The 16977-nt window shown below is 43.1% G+C and overlaps 1 protein-coding gene across 1 annotated transcript in view; it reads left to right on the plus strand.

Moving 5' to 3' along the window:
- The window catches only part of AGBL1 (AGBL carboxypeptidase 1), a 737428-nt gene that overhangs the window by 57511 nt on the left and 662940 nt on the right, over nt 1-16977 (plus strand). Inside the window, exons 2-5 of the mRNA XM_046654855.1 lie at nt 4794-4857; nt 6581-6727; nt 9892-10023; nt 13630-13723. Coding sequence (XP_046510811.1) covers nt 4794-4857; nt 6581-6727; nt 9892-10023; nt 13630-13723 — 437 coding nt within the window. The remainder of the gene's footprint in view (nt 1-4793; nt 4858-6580; nt 6728-9891; nt 10024-13629; nt 13724-16977) is intronic.

Here is a 16977-nt window from a genome sequence, read left to right on the forward strand (position 1 = left end):
TTGCCTTTTCAGTTTATCGATTGTTTCCTGTGCTGTGCAGAAGCGCTTTAGTTTAATGTAGTCCCACTTGTTTATTTTATTTTTTGCTGCCTGTGCTTTTGGTGTCTTATTTAAGAACTCATTGCCAAGATGAATGTCAGGGATTTTTTCCCTACGATTTCCTGTAGGAGTTTTATGATTTCAGATCTTACATTTAAATCTTTGATGTGTTTTGAGTTAATTTTGGTGAGTGCTGTAAGCTAGGACTCCTAGGACTACAACCAAAAGAATTGAAATCACTATCTCGAAGAGATTATCGGCACATTCGTGTTCACTGCAGCGTTTTTCATAACAGCTAAGATATGGAAGCAACCCAAGTGTCCATCAACAGATGAATAGATAAAGAAGATATATATCTACAATGGAATATTATTCAGCTGTGAGAAAGAAGGAAATCCTGCCACTTCCAACAGCATGGATGGAACTTGAGGGCATTAAGCTAAGTGAGATAAGTCCAACAGAGAACGACAAATACTGAACGACTCTAAAAAAGCTGAACTTGTAAAAGCAGAGTAGAATGGTGGTTACTGGGGGCTTGGGGTAGGGTGGGGGAATTGGGAAGATGGTATTTGAGGGTACAAACTTTCAACTAGTAGATAAGTTTTTGAGATCTAAAAAACCCCAAAAAACAAAAAAGCCTGTTACAGTGCAAAGATCACTAATTTTTGGGAACCTGGCCTGGGCTGTATTTCAGGCTTTGCTCTACGTGTCACCTCAGAAAACTTGAACAAGACCTCTCTCTCTCTGAACCTCGGTGTTCTCTTCTGTATAACAAAGGGTAGAGGGTCAAGCATTGCAAGGATCCCATACAGCATCTACATAATGAGATTTGGTACTACCCTAGGTTTATCTTGAGGAAATAAAATTCATCCTTACCATTCACGGAAGTCTTCACCAGAACATTTTAGTGGATTTCTGTTTCTGTTCTCTTTGCTGAATTTGAAAGTAATCCAAGCCAAAGGAAATAACTGAGAACTGTGCCACCTTGCCCACAAAGCTCCTTTCACTTGCTGTTTCTGTGTAAATTATCAATGCTTATCCTTTTGCCCATCTTGCTAATGTTACTACGAAAAGGGTCCCCCAAGAGGGATCCTGAAGGCTACATATGGAGGCAGAGCCGCTGGGACCCTTATCTCAATGAGTCTCCTTATTGTCATTATTTAAGGAGCACCCTTCAGCTGCTTTTTATTGCAGGAAATATTTCTCTGCCATTTGTATGCAGTATCTTTTTCCATCCTTTCACCTTCCTTTTGTGAGTGTCTTTAGTTCTGTGTCTCTTATATGCTGGATATGTATGGGTCTTGTTTTTTTATCCAATTGGCCACCCTATGTCTTTTGATTTGAGCATTTAGTCCATTGACATTTAAAGTAGCTATTGATAAAAATGTATTTGTTGCCATTTTGTTACTTTTTTTTCTGGGTGTTTTGGTAGTCCTTCTCTGTTCCTTTCTCTCTTGCTCTCTTCCCTTGTGGTTTGATGGCTTTCTTTTGTAATATGTTTGATTTCTTTCCTCTTACTTATTTGTTTACTAATTATAGGTTTCTGGTTTGTGATTACCATGAGGGTTCTATATAATATTCTATGTATATAGCAATCTATATTGAGTTGATAGTCTCTTTAGCTTGACCTTTCTAAAAGCTCTACTCTTTTACTACCTTCATCCCACATTTTACGCTTTTGAAATCATATCTAATCTCGTTTTGTGTGTGTCTATCCATTACCTTCTTATCATTCCAATAGGTAATTTTAGTACTTTTGTCTTTTAACCTGTATATCATCTTCATAGGTGGTTGATCTGCTACCTTTACTATATTTTTGCCTTTACCAGTGGTTTGATTGCCAGTTTTTTAAAAAAAATAATTGTCATCCCTATTTGTGGTCTTCTCTTTCCCACTTAAATAAGTCCCTTCTTTTTTTTTCTGCTTTATCTCCCCAACCTCCCCCTGTACACAGTTGTATATCTTAGTTGCAGGTCCTTCTAGTTGTGGGATGCCTTCAGCATTTCTTGTAGAACTGGTTTTTTGGTGATAAACTCCTTTAATTTTTGCTTGTCTGGAAGCTGTTTATCTTCCCTTCCCTTCTGAATGATAACCTTGCTGGATAGAGTATTCTTGTATGGGCTTTCCTTTGTATGTCATTTGTTGCCTTTCTCTTGCCACTTTTAGGATTCTCTCTTTATTTTTAATTTTGGGCATTTTAATTATAATGTGTCTTGGTGTGGGCCTCTTTGGGCTTATCTCGTTTGGTGCTCTCTGTGCTTCCTGTACTTGGATGTCTGTTTCCTTCCTTAGGTTAGGAAAGTTTTCAGCTATTATTTCTTCAAACAGATCCTCTGCCCTTTGTCTCTGTCTTCTCCTTCTGGGACATCTATAATAGATGTTAGTGCACTTGATATTGTCCCAGAGTTCCCTTAGATTGTTCTCATTCTGTCTAATTCTTTTTTCTGTTCAGCTTGAGTGATTTCCTCTAGTCTTTCGTCTAGCTCGCTGATCCATTCTTCTGCATCCTCTACTCTGCTATTGAGTCCGTCTAGTGAATTTTTCATTTCCAGTATTGTATTCTTCATTTCTGATTGTTTTTTTTTTTCATATTTTCCAATTCTTTTTTGATGTTCTCACTGTATTCATCCAGTCTTCTCCCAATATTGGTGAGCATCCTTATGAGTTTTTGTTTGAACTCTGTCAGGTAAATTGCTTATTTCTGTTTCATTTAGTTATTTTTCTGGGGTTTTGTCCTGTTCCCTTTCTTGGAATGCATCCCTTTGCCTCCTCATTATGCCTCTTTCTCTGTTCTTATATCTATGTATTAGATGAGTCAGCTATGTCTCCTGATCTTGGAGAAGTGGCCTTATGTATGAGATGCTTTTTGAGGCCCAGCAGTGTGATTCCCTCTTGTCACCAGTCCAAATGATCCGGGAGTGACCCCTTTGTGGGCTACTTGTGTCTTTCTGCTGTGGCAGGGTTGCTCTTACTGCAGGTACCCAGGGAGCCTAGTCTTTCCCTCCCTGGCCAGCTGTTTGTAAATCTGGTTTGGGGAGCCTCAGCACCATTGGCTACAAAGTCTATCAGTACTCTCCTGTTGCAGTTTTCCTCTTAATTGGGTTGGTACCCAGTGTAGCTGGTTGCTAGTCTCAGGGGCTTACAGTTGCTGTAGGCCTCTGGCCTGCAAGGCTATTGTCATCTCCCTTAGGATTGCAGCTGAGTGAGGCTGGCCCTAGGCATGGGAGCACCCAATTGTTTCAGGCTTTGGAAGGTGGAGCCAATCCCCTTTGTGGATGATTATGAAGCGCAGGTCTTCTGTCACTGAGAAGCGCCCCCTGCCACTAGGTCCAGACGCACCATCGACACAGCCCTGGTCTGTGCACACTTCCAAACCCCCTGGAGTATACCCAGTTGCCCCACTGCAGAGGCCCCCACCTCTCCACCAAAGCCCCTCACGATTCACTTGGTCCTCACACAGGTCCTGCCCCACAGAGGTGGACACACTCACCTGCCTGTAGAGGATCAAGGCACCCAGTCTATGCAGGCTAACAAGCAGCCTGAGGCCTTGCTGTTGGGTGGGGCCAGTCTCTAGGGCGGGCTGCCTGCCATGGCTGAACTAGATTAAATCTGCTCTGTAGTGGGTATGGCAGACCCCTGGGCTAGCAGGCCAGGGGGAGAAAGTCAATGGTGTCTGCCAGCATCTGTGTCAGCACACCTGTACTAGGTCACAACAATGGCCGCCACCAGAGTCTCAGTCTCTGGAGAGGTCTCGCCTCTCACTGAGATGCACCCAAAGCCTACCAGGTGAGTCTCTTTTCACCATGTGTAGCTGTCTTTTTGGTGATTTTAGGTTGCTCTCGGGGATGGGTGAAATTGTGCACGGGCCCTTTAAGAGCCAGGTTTTGCGGCTTTCATCTGATAGCTTTTCCGGGGGTATCCAGGCTGCAGTTAACCGGCTGCAGTTAACCGGCTGCAGTTAACCGGCTGCAGTTAACCGGCTGCAGTTAACCGGCTGCAGTTAATAGGCAGCGCCGAAGCCACATAGTAGGGCTCCGTCTCAGTTGTGCTGAGTCTGAAGGGTGCTTATAGCAGTGGCATGCTCCCCGTTGAGGTCCACACTTCTCCAGGGAGGGCTGTGTACCTTAGGGTGGCTCCTGCCCCGCCAGCTGTGAAGGTGCATGGCACGTGAAGGTGGCTTTTTTCCTCTCCAGAAGGAATTTCTGCCTCTTCTGCCTCAGTCAGGACTGTCCCTTGTTATGGGGATTCTTTTTATCCAGTTTTCAGTTTTCTCTCCAGGGTAATTTTTCCAAGAATAGTCTTAACCTGGTTGTGTCTGTGGGAGGAGGTGAGTTCAGAGTCTGCCTACGCTGCCATCTTGACGAGGTCCCCTGCGGGAAGTCTTTCTGGGTGGATGGAAGCACGGCCCTGCTATTGCCATGTGCACCCCTGAGCACACCGCCTCCCTCCTCTTGCATTTCTTCTTCTTCTTTTTTTTTTTTTTGAGGAAGATTAGCCCTGAGCTAACTACTGCCAGTCCTCTTTTTGCTGAGGAAGCCTGGCCCTAAGCTAACATTCTGCCCATCTTCCTCTACTTTGTATGTGAGACGCCTACCACAGCATGGCGTGCCAAGCGGTGCCATGTCCACACCCAGGATCCGAACCGGTGAACCCTGGGCGGCCGAGAAGCGGAACGTGCGAACTTAACTGCTGTGCCACCCGGCCGGCCCCCTTGCATTTCTTCTTAAAGATGGCTGCCTGTGTTTTCATTACAGAGCTCCTCTGACAGGGAGTCCATCCTGACCATCCTTCAGCTCCTCGGAGATCTGCTTTCTGGGGGTGAGTAGGCCATGCCCGCATGCCTCCAATGGTGGATGTGGGTGCATGTGGCTGTGGTGTCTCCCTGGAACCTGCGTGGCCTTGAGGTTTGCTCCAGCTGCAGTTTTCTGTGAGAGACAGAATCACCAGCCCATCTTTTTTCCTTGAAGTCAATAAGACCCAGAGTAAACTGGGCCGATTATACTTCATTGTTGTCACCCACCCTGCAGTGACCCAAATTTAGGAGGAAATTAGCCTCTGGCTGGTTATTCTATGGTATCTCATCTATGAGGCCAAGGATCTCCAGGGGTCTGTGGCTCTCCTCAGAGAGAGCCAGCCCTTAGCGATTCCGCCCCTCTCCTTCTTCTGTGCTCCCCTCCATTGTGGCCCAATTAGAGAGCCAGGTATTGGCAGCTCCCTTATATATGTCAGGAAGAATCAGATATATGAGGCAAGAGCTGGGCTTAGCAGTGTGATGACACTGCTAAGATGACAGAGTTGACTACATTGGAGTCAACTGGGTTAACTGGAGCATGCCTTTGTTACTCGTTTCCGTGTGAGGGTCCTGGAAATACATCTTCTTGGACATTCCAACAGTCACTCAGTTTTCATTTCTATGTATGTCAGCCACATTGCATTAGAAAGAAATATTAACACCAAACAGACAATACCAAAATGAATGTCACTCTAAAGTCACAGAGCCTCAGGTTACAGTTTCAGGAGGAAGGCTCCGTTCAGATTGAGGTTTCCCACAGGCTGTGCTGCCCTCCAATGGCAGGGTGACTTCCCTGCAGTCTTCTGAGTGAGGTAACCTCTGTAGGTAAAGCCACGTGTCTTTTGGGATAGTGTCACCTTCAATTTGTCCAGAGTGTCTGAAACTTTTAGAATGAAACCTTGGAATTCTCCTGATATAGATGCTGGTTACTGCTCCTTTAGTAGAGGTCGCTACTTTTCATAAGGATGAAAAATCAGAGGGTATTCTTCGCTGATAATGTCCCACCCGTTGGCCATCTTGATTAGGTCAACAACACCCAGTGCATAGAGAATCACCTAGGCCCCCTTCTGAGTTGAAAGCTGATCACTGCTCTTGAGTTTGTCCTGGGCCAAGGTTGGAGAGGTCCCTGTTTATAGCTATTCTAAGGTAGAGAGACCTATATACTTTATTCTAGCCCCAGACTCTCTCCAAGATTCCCCAGATGGGATGTTGGACATTTGTTTCTCAAGAGATTTCTCTGGTTGTTTCCATATTTTCCTCTCATCAGTTACTGAAGGCCAGCACCAAAAAGTCACCATATCGCTAATAAAATTGTTGTAGGTAAGGTATCATCCCAATCCTTGGTACAAATCATTCAAGCCTATCGCAGAGGGGTGCTGATACTCCCCCTTCTGTTAAGTGTATGATTATACATACGCCTCTAGGCATATTTATATACATGCACACACAAGTACACACACATACCCTGAGACGCAACAGGTTCTCAGGAAAGTGGATTCTAGGCTCCATTTATTACAGCTACTGTAGGTCGACACATCTAGGTTCTTAAATATTCCACTATTTTCACACCCACTGGCCCCTTACCTAATGGTACAACTTTACACAAGTTGCTTCAAGAACAACACAGTTTTGGTTTCCAGGGTGAAATGAACCAATCCCTGCTCTGTCTCTAGCTCTGAGATCTACTTTCTGCTCCAAGGAAGTAAGCCTGGTTCTTTGTGGCTCAGCTCTGCTTTTCTTCCCCCTCAGGTACTGACCGGAGGATTTGCTACATGATCAGCAAGGGTGGCAGCGAAGCTCTTTTGCAGACCCTGGTGGACACAGCGAGGACATCTTCTCCAGACTATGACATCCTCTTGCCCCTCTTCCGGCTACTGGCCAAAGTTGGCCTACGAGGTATCCAAACCTACTGACCCAAAGATGACTGAAAGGCCCTTCTGGTGGTGTTCTCATGAGAGCAATCTGGGAACTCTTGGGAGAAGTGAAGGGAGTCAGCAGAAGGGAGGTCTTAGACACCTTGGTGGTGATGGCAGGACCAGCGCAATAGGAAAGGTAATTGTGTTGTCCTAGATATCGGCAAATGCAAGGTATAGTGCTTAGGCCAGGGCCCAGAGCAGGCATGGGCTACATGGGGCATGGAGCATATGGGAGACAGGGGAGACGCTCCAAGGCAGTTTTCAATCACTTAAAAATACATGAGGCAGTTCTACAAATAACATCTTACATGGAAGTTCGTTATATAAGTGCATCGGTCTCTGAGGGCTGCCGTAACAAATGACCACAAACTGGGTGTCTTACAACAACTGAAATTTATTCTCTCACAGTTCTGGAGGCCACAAGTCCAAAGTCAAGGTGTTGGCAGGATTAGTTCCTTCTAGAGGCTTAGAGGGAGAATCTTTTTTGTGCCTCTCTCCTAGATTCTGGTTGTTTTCAGCAATCCTTGGTGTTTCTTGGCTTATAGACACATCACTCTGATTTCTGCCTGTATCTTCACATGGCATTCTACTCTGTATGTCTTTCTTTGTGTCCTCCCTTCTTATAAGGACATTGGTCACTGGATTTAGGACCCACCCAAATCTGTTTGACCTCATCCTAATTAAATCTGTAAAGACCCTATTTCCAGATAGGATAACGTTCTGAGGTTCCAAGTGGATGTGAATTTTTGAGGGACAGTTTTCAACTCACTGCTCTAAGTATACAGAAGTGGAGCCTCCCTAGTGGAAGGGAAGATGGGGGCCTAGAATTCTTTCCACTTATGCTCCATAACCATTTCTCATGCGTTGTAGAAGACCTTGAAACACCTCCCTAAAACCTGAGAACTTCTTGGAACATAGTTTAAAAAGCTTGGGCTCTCAGGGTGCATGTAAACATTGCAAACTAGTCATAACAGGTAAGCTCCAACGTGTGCAGTCTTACATGGGTCACAATGGAGAAGCGCAGGTCCTCTGAAAGGTGGACCCTCGATGTCCAGTGTGGACAGTGGCAGCCACGGGCACAGGGACTCTGGGGTGCTCTTGCCTTTCAACGTTTGGATCTGTGCTTTGAGTCCGTTCAACATTCCACAAATAATGACTGAGACTCAGGCATCAGCCAGCACCTGCATGAGTGTGTTTCAGACAAAACCAATAAACTTAATTCATTGAATATTCAATAGGTATTCACTACATGTCTCGTAGGGCTGGGTGCTGTTCTAGGCATTGGGAATACCGTGGTGACCAAGACAGATAATGGGTCTGCTGTCATGGAACTTACATTCAAGCAGAGAAGGGCAGAAAGTAAATAATTAACTAGATGATCGCAGACTGTGATAATTAACTAGATGATAGTGTAAGGGAAGGAAAGGGTGATGCTCCTCTAAGATGCTGTGGTCAGAGAGAGGTGACGTTTGAGCCAAAACTTGAAGGATGAGAAGTCAGCAAAGCAAAGAGTGGGCCAGGTGAACTCCAGGAAAAGACCAAAGAAACATGATATATACCCCAGGTGTAAATGGTGTAAGCTAGGAAGTCAGATCTGGGTTTCAGGCTTGGCTTTGACACTTGTCGGCTGTGTGACCTTGGGCAAGTTACTTAAACATTCTGAACCGTTGGGCCCTCATCTAAAAATGGAGGTATCAGTACTTAGTTCTAGGCTTGCTGTAAGGATTAAGCGAGGTTGCATGTCACCCGCTTAGCATGTGAGGCCAGAGGTGTGACAAACAAGAGTTATGTAGGTTTCATAGGAGAAAGAGAGATGTGAGATGCACCAGGGCAGTGATTTTCAAGTTATGGACCTTGATATTACTATTGTCATAATTACATCCCCATGGCTTCTGCCATCAAAAGATTGTGGCCCTCGACATTGACATTTAAGCTGTTAGGGGCTGACCTGGAGAGAACAGAAATGAGTTTGGCTGCTCATGAATGGAGCTGGGTTGGTTTCTTTTTTCCATGAAGGGAATGGGTTCCATGAATTTAGTCACAATCTCTTTGTGGTGTCCTTTGATCCAGAGGTAAATGTTGGTCAGCGAGGTTTAGGATATTGTCTCTTTTCCTCCTTTCCATCTGTGACGTGTCTCACTGTAATTCTATTCCTGTGAAAGCAAACCTGATGATTTGGGCACTGAACTTTGGAAAGGACACCAACAAATGTGACAGGTGGCACAGTCACCTGCTATCATAGTGGGAGCCAAGAACATGAAATAAAATGTACTTTCCCCTTGTCTTTTATGCTTATTCACTAATTATTAAAATAATAGTGACTTATGTGCGACAATAAATATCAGGTTATTTGGATCAATAATTTAGAGAAATTTGGGGAGAAAATTTTGTTTTCCTCAATTATATTTTCACTTTTTATTATAAAGTTCTCTATCATATAGAAAGATGACTTCTTATATACCTATTTCTTAGGTCTAACCATTGTTAGACCTTTACCTATTTATTTCCTTTACCTATTTATTTTTATTTTAAATATTTTAGGGAAAACCACAGATAGCATTTTGTTCCTAAATACTTTCGAGTGTATTTCTTTGAAAAGAGACATTTTCCTATATAACAGAAATACCATGATCACCAATCTAGCAAAACTAATAATACACGCATAATTTATACTCATTTCAGTTTCTCCAAATGTCCCCAACATATCTGTTATAGACGTGTTCAAAGAAAGATCCAATCAAGGTGCAGGCATTGCATTTGATTGATGCGTAATTTAAGTATCTTTAGTTCTAAAACTGTCTTAACGGAGGAAATTTATACTAAACTGTAGTTCATGTTTTAAGACAACCAGAAATATCCTTACATATAAGGGAATGTGAGTCATCCAGCCCACAAGGCTTCATGTAAATATCACTTGAAGAATAATGGACCATACGTGTACCCTGAATTAACTCTTCTGAGTCATCTGCTCCAAAGGGGGACAGAATGGGGACATACTTAGCATTTCCCACTAGATCTGAAAAGTCTCATTGGCTATGGTTATCCTCCGCCCTCTGCCATTTTTACTTTCCTCTCCCCCATGCATCGTACAACATTCAGAATTAATGTGAAACACAATTAAGATGGATTGATTTGTGTTTACAGATAAAAAGTTTGGACAGAAGGCACTGGAATTGGAAGCACTTGATGTGACATTGATTCTGGCCAGAAAAAACCTGTGTCACAGCCAGAACCTCCTCCACTGTCTCTGGGCTCTGCGAGTGTTTGCCGCTAGCGGTAAGTGAGTCAATTGTGGCTCTCTGGGATGGCTTCCAGACCTGGGCTGGGACACCTGGAAACCATTTGGGGGTGTGATTGGAAGTAGGGTGTGGGTGGACATATGTGGTTGCAACAAGATAAATAAACCACGAGGAGCCTTATGTTCTAGAGGCGGTGGCAGTGAGAAATTTTTTCTTTATCTCCTGCTCAACCAGGTAGAACTCCTGAGCCTGTTCCTGAAGTTAGATGTCAATATTGTTTTGTTTTCCCTTGGGAACAACACATTATAGCACTCTAGGCCTCTCTCTTAGTACTACGAGTTGAGGAACACTTATGGCTGGAGAGGGCAGACTTTGTTCAGTCCTTATATTCAGGGCACAGTGTGATGTGTTACACCTATCAAGAACGACCCTCACATCACAAATCTCCCCGCTATGTCCCTGACCTTACTCATTGATCACAGCATCCTTTACCAAATTTTATCTCACAATGCTTCTCAACATAGTCCTTCAGGTCACTAGATATATCATAGCACATGTGTTGATATTTATTTGCTGCACATGTGTTGATATTTATTTGCTATCTCCTGATTTGGCTTATTTCTGATCATAGCAATCCTCTATTTAGACTTACCATTTTATAGCCAAGAAAAAGAAAATAAAGGTTGAAAAAGTGAAGTAATTGCTTGAGTTCATGCAGGTAAGTTATGGGGGCTGAGTTTTTAACTCCAAAATTCATGTTTATTCTGCTCTCCATATGGAGACAATTCTTATTAATAGATTAGATTCTATACTTCCTCTCTCACATATAACGAGCATAGACTTTTATTTCTCCTTTCTGAGCCCCTTTCCTGCAGGATGAAAGTGACAGTTAATTTGATATAATGCTCTCTAGAGGAAAGAACATGGGCTTAGAGCCAGGAAGCCCTGGCTTTGACGCCGATTTTATTCCTTAAGTCATATGACATGGGCACTTAACCTGTTTAACCTCAGTTTCTTCCTTTGTACCATTATAGCAGTGATAAGAGCTTGTAGACTTGGTAGATGGGATAAGTCAGATAATGTTCACAAGGATGCTGGTCACATAGTAGTTGCTCAGTAAGTGTCAGTTTCCCTTCTCGGCTCTACTCTTTTCCCTCAGTCCTTTGAAATAGTAATAAGAACACACATGATGGGAGTAAGCAGGTGACTTTTCCCCTAACTATCCTCAGAACTACTAAAATGGTTAGTAGGAATGTATTTTATTGGTTGATCCCTTTAATAAGCATGGAGAACCCATAATGAGAGGATATTTCTAGGGAATAAAGAGAGAGATTCTTGACTCTCTGTTTACAGACAGAACCTCTACTCACACTCATACATGTCGACCAGAAAATGTTTGGGAGAGGCTGAAAGGATTCATACAAACCCATCTCTAATAAAACCCATCTTTAAGTGAGAATCTGTGCCTTTGTGTAAAGGACAACTCTCATTAAGGAGTAGCCAGGTGTGCTAACCCCATTTGGAGGTTGCCATCAGCACAAGATTTGACATATCTCATTTTGGTTTCCTGAAGAATAATTAGGCTGAACAATTCACCTTCCTTATTATGTATATTTGTTGTGGAGATACTGAAGAATCCTTCAGCAGGGGGCTCTGAGAAATGCTGCGATTTGCCTGTGGACATGAGAAGGTGTCCAGTTGTCTCATTTTGAGACTCCATTTATTGTACCAATTAACGGCTTCATAAGATATTTAAAAAATTACACTGTCACTCTCTATACATTGACTTTACTGATGAGAGGCAAGCAGAGTTGACGAAGCCTATGAATTGTTCTCTCTTTGGTGAATTATTAGCCACTATTGAATGTTCTAGCAAGCTTTCTAAACACCTCCTGTCTGTAGAAGGAGTTCACTGGAACCATAATGGCTCTGTAACAGCCAATGAACCTTTAGGAAACTCTCAGATGGCCAGTGGGGACGTTTATAGAGCTGCCAGAGGTCTAACCTTGGGCAGGCATCCCGCATGGAAGAACTCAGTGAGGATTTCTTATTGTCATCCTCTCCCAATTCCAAGTCTAAAGTCTTCCATGTTATACTCCATGCTCTTAAAACTATTTCTTCCCTAACTACTTAATAATAAAATTTTGCTGAATTATTTGCCAAGAGATTGCTCCAGCATGTTTTCTCAATTTAGAAGTGAGGACTGAGTTAGTCACCATGAGAGTGGAAGACTGATGGGCAGGACTAGGATGCCAAAGCCCTGAATTTTGGTCCAGGCAATTACTGGCTGTACTAGCCTCAGGAAGGACATGAGGATGTTTCAGGAACATGCACTCTTTGTAACAGCTAAACATCAGCCTCAGTCTCTCTCTGGTGGACTGTACTGGGATGAACTATGTTAAAGCCTTCAGATTTCCATTTATCCTCCTTTCCCAAGGCTTCGAGCAAGCCAGCATAAGCTTCCCTTGTTTCTCTCTCTTTGCTTCTCCACGACCCCTTTATTCCCCTTCATATTTCCTGGGACAAAGCACAAGGCATTCCTAGGTCTCTGTGTTACCACACCAGTGCAGTGGAGGAAAAGAGAAAAGAGAGTCATACTTTGGAAGATGACCTTTCCTTCTCCCACTGAAAATTTTACCCCCTGCAAAACTGACTCTATCTTGTATCCTGTGGATTCCTCTTATTTTTTGACATGGCAAGAGCTCTTCGAGTGAACTGAATGGAGTCAGGTACCAGGGATATTGCAGAGAGGCTGGAGCATCATTGGAGATGGAAGTTGCATCCAGAGGTTTTGTGTCCAAAATACTTATCTGAAGCCACTGGCTGACCAGAAACCCCTTTGAGTTTCTTTCTATCATTCAAATCTAAGGCTATGTTTTTATAACCATCCAAATGGGCAAAAAACCAAAAATTTCCCAGGCCAGTTACTTCTGAGCAAGAGTACTGATTCTTCCTTTGACATTCTAATGGAGAAAGACATAGTCAAGTTTTGGCCTCAGTCATGGGAGGTCCAAGTACAAAAGTTGTAGGGGGACTTGGAACCAGGGTGGAAAAGAAAGGGAGTTATTTTCTTTATTAAGTTGCCCCTTAAAGTTTTAAAGGAGTCAGTCCGAGTTGTATTGAAATTTAACTCGTCTTGTGACTTTTCTTCATTGTAAAGTCTCCAAGTGGCAGAATATGCCAAAGAAAGTGTTTTCTAAGATACCGGTAGTGTGTGCATGCATGTGCGTGCATGTCTGTATGTATCATTTGGGAATCTGGTGGTGGGTGAAACAGCTTGAACTGAAGTCATTGCTGGAAACTCAAAGATCTACTTAGAGAAAAATCTTCTGCTCAGTAACTGTCTTGACTATTCTGATTAAGAATACAGTGGAGAAGTGCAATGGGCCATCAGAAAATGAAAAATATAATTTTGTGGCTTGGGCCCCCTTCGAGAAGAAGACGTGTGAGAAGACAACGTGTGCTTTTCAGGTGATCATAGCTTCCAAGATAGGGATGAAAAGACCATAGAGTTTTTCTGCTTCTAAGTTGCCTTTGACAAGGAAGGTGATGGACCTCCTCTACCTTTTGGGCTTACCTTGTAATGCTGAAAATAATGCTTGTTTCAGATGGCTCAATAACACTGTGCTTTTGTCTTTCCCAGTCACCACTGCAGCCATGCTGGGAATTAATGGAGCGATGGAACTGCTTTTCAAGGTCATCACCCCTTATACGCAGAAGCGCACCCGAATAATCAGGTACAGAGCACTTTTTCAAGTACTTTTGCCCTCTTTATAATAGACGCGGAGATGAGATGGCCTCGAATATATTCTCATGGTGCTTCCAGTTCAGCTGAGTGATGACTTCCCTTTGTACGTATGATGCAATGACTTCATTCTATCTCAACTTGCATCTCTCCCCACCCATGAGTCATTTCCCCTAATCCTCACAACAACCCTGAATGGGTATATTATTATCCTCATTTTCAGATGAGGAAACTAAAATGTGGAGAGAGACTTATCCAAGATCACAATGCGAGGCAATGGCAGAGTTGGGATTTGAATCTGGAACTTCCTGACTCAAACGCTTACGTTTTTTGCCCAAAGACTTCAGGTATCCCTTTTACTCACAGCAACTCTATGATAGTGAGTTTAGTCTTTAAAAGACAGTCCAGAAAAGACAGCGAAAGGTGATGCTCCTCAGGGCCTCTAAAGAGTCAGCCAATTAAATTTCTGATATGAAATCTGGGCCTTACAGTAGTCCATCACAATTGTGTGCCAGTTTTGAAATGTATTTTTATGATTGAAAAATGAAACTCAGCCCATTCTGTCTGGCCCTGCTTGCTGGAGTGGAGTGAATCACAAACTTAAAAAGGAAGATGGTTAGACACAAAGGCTTTAGAGATATTTGGAACCATTAAGATCTATCATTTATGGGAGTGACTCAGCAAGGACCTTGAAAGAATATTGGAAAAAATTCAGCCAATTTCCAAGATATATGGGGTCGTTTGGCAAAGTAGCATTTCCATGCCCAGCCATGATATTTTCCGCATTCTAGCATCAATCTTAGGCTCATGTTCCACCTGATTATTTTTCTCTTGGGTCACCACAGGAATGCCATTATCATCCATTCTCACCTGCAGCTCTTTATGCCAGCATTTCTTAGAATGAAATGCATTATATCTCAGTAAAAAAAAGTTTCCTCATCAAATATATTGAGAAGTACGGGGTTAAACAAAGTTAGGTAGATTTCTTTACTATATGACTTCTTAGAGTCTTTGTAAAGCCAACACACGTTCGGAATATCCAAGATGGGTACATAGCATACCCTTGTTCCAAAATGGATTTGGCCAAGGAACTACTTTTGTTTGGGGACCATCTCTTTTTTGGGGGTCAGTGTTCTATGTTCCTCGTTTTACTAACCTCCCTTCTAGAGTGCAAATGGATTGCAAAATGAGATTCAACTAAATTCTACCAAAGGATCCTTATCTAGTAGGTAGAAAACTTCAGAGTCACGGACTCAGTGACAAAATATTTAACTTTCCTGATTTTTCTGCAATTATTCTTTATTTCCATCTTAGACTTCCATTTATGTCCATTTGGATATGTATGGTTTGGATATGTCTGGTTTTTATTATTGTGTGGAGGTCTTTGCTGCTCACATCTAGTCTTAACGTCTTCTTCGGTCACCCATCCACAAACTTTATTGTTTTGTCCTATTCTCAAGGCGACTTCTAATCTGCTGCTGTTTCCATTCATCTGTTTGGCAGCTGGGGAATATGTGGCTGCTCCTCCTACATTATGTGAAAATCTATGGTGTCTGCTGGGCCCATCCACATATGAATCTCACCCGGTCATCTCTTCTTTGCTGCTTGGGTGCCATGTTGTTTGGAGGGCTTCTCTAGAAAGCCCTTCTCAGCTAACCTTGGCACAAGGCCGCTTCCCTTCTGGGGTCCTGATAGCTTTTATTGTCTTCCCATTCAGGCTGAGCTGGTGGGAGTAAGCAACAATGCACCGAAGCCCTCTTCTCAGAGACTCCCGCTAGTCGCTATCTCTATTGCTCTTTTTCTCCTGCAAAGGGAGCTGAATTCAGGAACAGATCTGATCAAGGTGCTTTGGGAAAATGGGAAAGTAACACCAGGGTTTAACAGAAGTGGATGTTTCTAATGACAAGAAGAACCTTTCAGTGACCTCAGATGCATTTCTGCATTTCTGGTCTGTTCTGTAAAATTTGGGCAAGATGATTCCCCTTCTTGAGCCAAAGGCCAAGTTAGAACCAAACCTCCATAGATGAGAAGCTTTCCCACCAGCCATTACAACATAGCTGTCATTGCCATAGTGTTTATTATGTGCCCTGTCCTGTGCTAAGCTCTTAGCATGCATTATATCATTTGATCCTCTCCTCTCCTCTGCGAGGCAGGTGCTATTACTGTCCCCAATTTTACAGGGGGAAAAAAATTGGACCTGAACGTAGTTAAGTAACATGCTGGGGTTGAAGTGAAAGAGCTGGGGCTTAAACCCTGTCTGATACATGAACCTTAGCTCTTCAACCACCACTGGAGTATCTACCACAGTCTCTTCCCAGCATTTTATTTCTAAACCACCATGAGTAAGACAATCATGAACAGTTAAAGTTTGTTTAAATTTCTGTTACCATCTAAATGGCTCATATTCATGGAACAATTTGGTTAATGATAGGGGGAGTCTTTCCCCTCAATGGAATGGCTCTGTCCTATCAAAGGCTAAATAAATGTCTGTTCCCTTTGCTTTTGAATTCTTTCCCAAAGCTTCCTTGTTTTCTACCTTACCCCCAGCCCCCAACAGCAAGATAAGAACACAGGGCCTGAAGCCAGAAGACCTGCATTGTAGCCTCTTTCTAACTGGTTCCTTGGCAAGTCATTTAACCTTTCTTAACTGAACTTGCACATTTCTCAAGTGTGAATATCAAGTTCTACCTCTTAGGTTTGTTATGGGCATTAGGAAGTAATGTGCAAAAATTGTGTAAGCTTTGAGGTGTTAATTGTTAATCATCATTAATGTAAACTATACTGGATACTTGGCTGTCTGCTTCAGATCAGGCAGCAGAACTGGAGGAGAGCATGCAGATGGGGAATTGTTGCCTGTACTCACTTTCTCCCATGAGCTCCATCCTCCAAATAGTAGCTAAGATGTCCCCGAATGAGTTCTACTCAACTCCACTTGGATGCCAGAAACCTGTGGGTTTGAAGGGGTCTTCCAGGAAGGGGATGAAGTGATGTGTCAGGGGACATGAATAGCTCTACTGAGTACCGTCCTCCAAACGGTAGCAAGCTATGGGAGAGTTATTCTGGGTTCCCTTTGTAGGAGCAGATGCCCAGTGTTGTGTCACTATGACTCCTCCCTGCCCTGGAAATTAAACCTGCCCTACTTCTCCAGCACAAACCCAAAATTAGTTGTGCAGCTGTCCTCCGATGAAGCCCTGTCTCCAGATAGTACTCAGGGTAAGATTTATGACAGAAGCCCCAACCGCACAC

This window comes from Equus quagga, chromosome 2 (assembly GCF_021613505.1).
Source record: "Equus quagga isolate Etosha38 chromosome 2, UCLA_HA_Equagga_1.0, whole genome shotgun sequence".
NCBI classification, from domain to species: domain Eukaryota; kingdom Metazoa; phylum Chordata; class Mammalia; order Perissodactyla; family Equidae; genus Equus; species Equus quagga.